The 6,000-nt window shown below is 41.6% G+C and overlaps 1 protein-coding gene across 1 annotated transcript; it reads right to left on the reverse strand.

Annotated features, from left to right (window-relative positions):
- Nucleotides 1-3,915: 3,915 nt before the first annotated feature.
- On the reverse strand, nucleotides 3,916-5,349 carry KCNS2 (potassium voltage-gated channel modifier subfamily S member 2; the record flags this gene model as incomplete). The annotated part of the gene is made up of 1 exon (XM_082015095.1): nucleotides 3,916-5,349. The coding sequence occupies one exon, from the start codon at nucleotides 5,347-5,349 to the stop codon at nucleotides 3,916-3,918; it is 1,434 nt and encodes a 477-aa protein (XP_081871221.1).
- Nucleotides 5,350-6,000: the final 651 nt, after the last annotated feature.

Here is a 6,000-nt window from a genome sequence, read left to right on the forward strand (position 1 = left end):
TCTCAGCCAAAAGAGAGTAGGAGCAGCGTTTTCACCGGTGCCGGGAAGGTGACCATCACAAGGCAGGAGGAACACATGCCAAGTGCAATGTTCTTCATTAAACTGCACATCCATAGTAAGCAGATTTCTGACCACAACAATTTTCAAGTTTCAAACACTGGAGAAAGTGGCCAATGGGTCCTCTCATCCTTCATTGCTGACCCGCTGTTTTATGGAAGTGAAGATGCCCTGCCACAAAACAGTGGTTGAAGAAGTCTGGCAAAAGTTCTGACTACTCAAAAAGTACATCACCTCTTCTCCTCGTTGAGCCTTTGGAGAGATTGAGTTTTTCCTTCAAAGTGTAAACATTTTTCTGTATTTTTAATTTATGAGAGATGAGGATTCTCAGCACTTACTGGCCTGAGCCCTAGAATAGAGGTTACTTCATAAAATGGCAGGAAGGGTGTCCCTCATTCTTCCTTACTTAGATATTTTGGGGGAGCTAAGACAACATTGCTTAAATCAGAACAATTGTTACCCTCCTCGGTGAAAATTTCTGTTAGTCATAAGCAAATATTAAAACTGCTGTACAAAGCAGTCACAATACCGTGCAATGCCAGCTCAAACAGATTAAATCTAAGCAGAAGTAATGCAGAAAAAAAGGCTACGTCTCCTAGGATGGACAGGAGAACGTGACCTGCAAAAAGAAAACTAAGAGGAAGCTTGGCAGGTACAATCCTGTGAAAAAAAGCATGTAAGGGTGTATGGTTGCTGTCTATAAATACACCATGCATGCAAACACTAAGAGGAAAATGAAATATTTAAGCTAAAGAACCGTGGTGGCATGAGGAAAAAACTGATATAAAGCAGCCATTAATAAAATTATGCTAAAAGTTGCACAGGCCTTGGAGAGCAGCGTAGCTCTGGAAAGCTTTTGTGGAGGAGGGGGGAGCAAAAGTCTGACTACTTTTAACATGGAGTTAGTTAAGTTTATGAAGGGAATTCCTGTGTACTGTGTAAAGTCATTGTCATGATAATAAGAACATATTAAATTTCAATACATTATTTATTTAGTGTCTTTGATCCAAAGCACTTATATAAAAAAGCAGTAATGAAAATTCCATTCAACCAGTACAATAAAAGTCATAATTCCTTGGGGTATTTCATTTTCTTTAGTAAAACGCAATTTGGACACGTTCCATTCAATATTTGCAGAAATGACAGAGCATCAGCCCTACGAATAATAATAAATCTAGGGCATAAGATAAGCTATAGGTTATTGGAATGATGTGTTGCAAAGTTTGGATCCAACCTTTGCAATGCTAAACTAGCAACAGCTGAGGGAATTTGTGGCTCTTTGGCAAGTTTACAGGTTTCTTCAAATAACTGCCCTGCAAGTCATTGGTTTTCAACTCTATGGATCTACTGCTTGTGAAACCGAGATGAACCACTGCTTGGAGCTGGATTCTCTGAAGGTCCCCAGACCTAGTGAGAACTTGCAGTGTCCTTGGCATCGGTGGGAGAGTTTGCCACCCTTGCAGCATGTAGCCTGTCCGGGGTGTAGGTGTGTGCTGTGCAAGCCCATCTCTTCCTTCCCATATTTCTTTCATGGTATTTCAATCCAACAGGCAACCTAGTGCTGTGCCGTGTTTTGGGTGGGTGTTTGTAGGCGTATGACAGTTTACATACATGCGAGGACACTATTGAATTTATGCCTGTGACCTAGCAGAGAACTTGAAGCAACCCTCCAGAAGTGAAAACCTTCACAAATGTTTCAAGTTTGGACACCTAATTCGGGTTATCTAGGTCTACCTTCAGGGCCATGTATATGGCTCTTTGACCTTCAGGGACAACCTATCAAGTTTATAACTTGTGCTGGCTATGTTGAAATCTTCAAGAGTTTTATTTGGTAAGGTTAGATGGGACCTGTTTCCCTCACACTTCATGGCCTAAATCAACTCCTAACTGGTGTGAGGGGAGGGTGTTCAAAGCAAGTGTGTGTGTGTGTAAGTTATTTCACACTGTGTATTCTGTGATGGATCACTGGGCATACAGGAATCTGATCCTGGGTACTCAGCTTTCTGGTTTTAGGTGGAGCTGATACAGCAACATCAAAAGATCCAGACCAGACAGCAACCTCTAGGAGCCTAAAAAAGAGAATTACCTATTCTTACCATATTTGCTTTATTCTGCCAGTTGGGCCGCTCCTTGTTGTGGTATACAAACACAGGCTTCCAAACATGACAATTTTAGCTTTAGTATTTTAATTTCTCTTCTAACTAACTAGTTTGAATTTATTTTCTGAACCTCTTTAGTTTTCACAAATAACAAAACAAAACAAAAAAAAAAATTGGAACTTTATATGTAATAAATGGGATGGAAAAGCAGCAGGATCTGAAGAGAAATGCTGTTCTGCTGAATGCCAGTAGTTTGTTTTATAGCCCAGATCCCCAGAAGTATAAGGAGAGGGAAGCAGTGGCTTCTGCCCATTGATCCCTAGTGTTTGATCCCTGTAAAATTGCATAAGGGAAGAGACTGAGACTCAAAAAATAAGTTTATGCAGATTCATGATGACTGTCGAAAACCCAGATGATATGCTCTCTCACATCTTTTTTTTTTTAATTTAAAAAAAAGTACAGACCATCCCTTGAAAGGATTTAAATTGACTACATCACAGAAGAAGGTAGGAGGATCTGCCCACGGTGAATGCAGTATTAAGCTCTTTTTCTTTATCTATTCCTTTCTTAGGCCCTCATACTCTTCCTTAGCTGTAAGTTGTGAGTTCCTTTTCCTTTCTGATGGAAAATGTGACTTACAGTGGTTTTTTTTTTTCCCTTAGAATTTCTTGGCAGAAAGCTTAATGGAATTGTCTGCCGTCAACACCTGCTTTCAAGCTTTCTTGATAAAATTAGATTTTATATCTCAGCATCACATATGGCATCTTTATAATTAGTCTTTTTGCAGTATATGAATGTCAGTTCCTAAAATGCTGCTTGTACTGTTCATGTGGGAATATTTCATTTCATTAAACAAATCCAAGTTTTTCATTGGAGCTTCTAATTGCTGAAAACCCACGTTTTTGTGTGTCTAATCTCAGAACCATTTTGATGGACTGAAATACAGCGTATCTTCAGCTTCACTGGAACAGAGCTGTGTGCAGATCACTTCTGAAAATGGGAACCTGAGATGTCTTCATGGGCCTCCATACCTAAAGTCACTTGTGGAAATGTAGTCTTTGAATATGTAGCTGTCTGAAAATGAGGGGTGGGCTTCTTCAGAGGGCTCAGTATTGACCTAATCTTGGAAGCAGAGGTAGGTCTGTGCTTAGGAGCTTCTGAAAAATATTACCACACATAACATTTCAGAACAAGAACACCCAGTTTTTAACACAAGTGCTCAAGACTAAGCAAACTTCCATTGAAATGTGAAGCTCAGAGGTGTTTTCAGACATGTGACGATCAGAACTACCGGTCAGAAAGATAGAGAAAAGTGTTCCCGCGTCAATGATTCACAGGTGATTGTTTTAAACTGTTGTAAAATGCATGGGAGGTCCTACACTGGTACAGATACCAGTATAGGTGATAGGTGATTTTTTCATTACTTGTGTCACAGCTGAGAATTTTTATTCCAGTTGGGTACGTTCATTTCTCTGCTCAGATGAGGAAATGCACAAAGCAACAGATCATCACTGTACCACTAACGCTAATGTCGTGGAAGTGGTAACACTTGTATGGAAAAGTCAGCATTCAGTACCTATGCAACAGGGTGAAAATGTGCAAACTGTCAATTTGTAATAGAAATGTCTTTAGTTTCTCCAGTGCAAAGTTAGTGCAGTGTCGGCAACACTACCCTCTAGGAAAAAAGAAGACAAATAGGAAAACATTTATAAACATAGCTCTTGATAGCTCTCATGCAAACTGCTGTCAAACTGGTACACTAATGCAGTGAATCATTCAAGCTCAGCTCACTGGGGGTACTCCTGCTCATATTGGTAAGACTGGCCATAAGGGATTTAACTTTATAAGCATAGTAGTCCCTTAAGTTGACTGACGGAACTTCTTTCATGCCATCACCAAAATCACAGCTTCTCATGGCACTCTCTAACTGCTTCTGACGCCTATAGAAGTGGGAAAATTTATTGAAGATCAGTGTAATGGGAAGCACTACCACTAGGATACCGGCTAGGATGCATGCAGATGCCGTCAACTTGCCAGCAGTGCTCCCTGGCACAACATCTCCGTAGCCAACTGTGGTCATGCTAACGGTAGCCCACCACCAACAAGCAGGGATGGTGGCTAACCCTTCATTCTCTTCTTTTTCAATGGTGTAAGCCACTACTGAGAAAATGGAGATGCCAACAGAGAGGTAAAGTAAAAGGAGCCCCACTTCTCTGTAGCTGTACTTCAGGGTGGCTCCAAGGGACCTGAGACCTGTGGAGTGTCTAGCAAGCTTTAAGATACGAAAGATCCTCATGAGTCTCAGGACCTGTGCAACCCTGCCTAAATTTGCTAAAGTTGGACTACTTTCCACCACCAAGTTGACAATTAAGGTAATATAAAATGGAAGGATAGACATTAGGTCAATCAAATTCAGGGCATGCTTGAAAAATTTTAAAAAGTCAGGAGCTACTGCAAATCTTGCTACCAGTTCAAAAGTGAACCATGCAATACCAAAATGTTCCACGATTTCAAAGCGAGGGTCTTCCTCGGAGTTCCCGTTGCTGTCAACAATCTGAAAGTCTGGGAGGCTGTTGAGGCACATGGTCACAATGGAGCCCAGCACCACCACTATTGAAAGGACGCTGAAGATTCGGCTTAAGACTGAGTACCCAGGATTATCCAAAGCGAGCCAGAGCTGCCTCCTGATGTTTCCAAAGGGTTGTTTGTCAAATTTAGAGGCATCGTTGTAGAATGCCAAAATCTCATCAAAAGAAGATGTGGTACTTTCCTGGTCACTTTGTTCCTCCCATTTCTCTTGGTCTGGCTCCATTTTCCTCCCATGGTAGCTGTAACTGCAGCAGGAGTCTATAAAGAATTCATTGATTCCCCAGTATTCAATCTCCTGGCTGAAGGAAAACACGCAGAGTTCGCCCATCACATGGAGCTTGCCGGTGTTATAAAAATGTAGCACGTAAGGAAAGAGCTCGGGGTTCCTGTCAAAATAAAATTCATTCTTGGTGTCATCATAGTCGTCGCAGAGCTCCAGTATCGACTCCTTTGAGTGGCAGCTCAGCAGTTTGCCCAGCCTGGTTTCAGGGAACCTTAATAATGTGTTGGATCTCATCTTTTTCTTAAAGCCTCCAACATTGATGCTGATCTCATTGTCTTCAAAATTCGCTTCAGATAAAGCCTTCAGACTCTGCCCTGTCATAGTGAGCTCCTTCCAAAGGTGTATAGGGAATGAAAACCTAGGATGCAATTGCACGGAAAATCAGCAGAATGAGCAAATCTATAGCATGTTCACCTATTGATGCTTTCTCTGCCTTCCTTCCTTCCTTTCTTTCTTTCTCTCTTTCTCTCCTTCTCTCCTTCTTTCTCTCTTTCTCTCTTTCTTTCTTTCTCACTTTTCTTTCTTTTCTTTCTTTTCTTTCTTTTCTTTCTTTCTTTCTTTCTTTCTTTCTTTCTTTCTTTCTTTCTTTCTCTCTTTCTTTCTCTCTTTCTCTCTTTCTTTCTTTCTTTCTCTCTTTCTTTCTTTCTTTCTCTCTTTCTTTCTTTCTTTCTTTTCTTTCTTTTCTTTCTTTTCTTTTTCTTTCTTTTCTTTCTTTTCTTTCTTTTCTTTCTTTTCTTTCTTTTCTTTCTTTCTTTCTTTTCTTCCCCCCTTCTCCCCTTTTCTCCCTTTTCCCCCTTTCTTTCCCCCTCCTCCCACTGAAGACCCCGAGGGCGGCTCCCGTGCTCCGCTGCAGGCTCCCATCCCTCCCCGCACCCTTCACCGGGGCTGCGGCTGCCGCTCCTACCAGCCCCCCGTTACTCACGGCGTTGGTGCGACCGGGTCCGCGCGCACCTTTCCCGCCCTCCCGCCGCC

This window comes from Phaethon aethereus, assembly GCF_964289735.1.
Source record: "Phaethon aethereus genome assembly, chromosome: 2".
NCBI lineage: Eukaryota > Metazoa > Chordata > Aves > Phaethontiformes > Phaethontidae > Phaethon > Phaethon aethereus.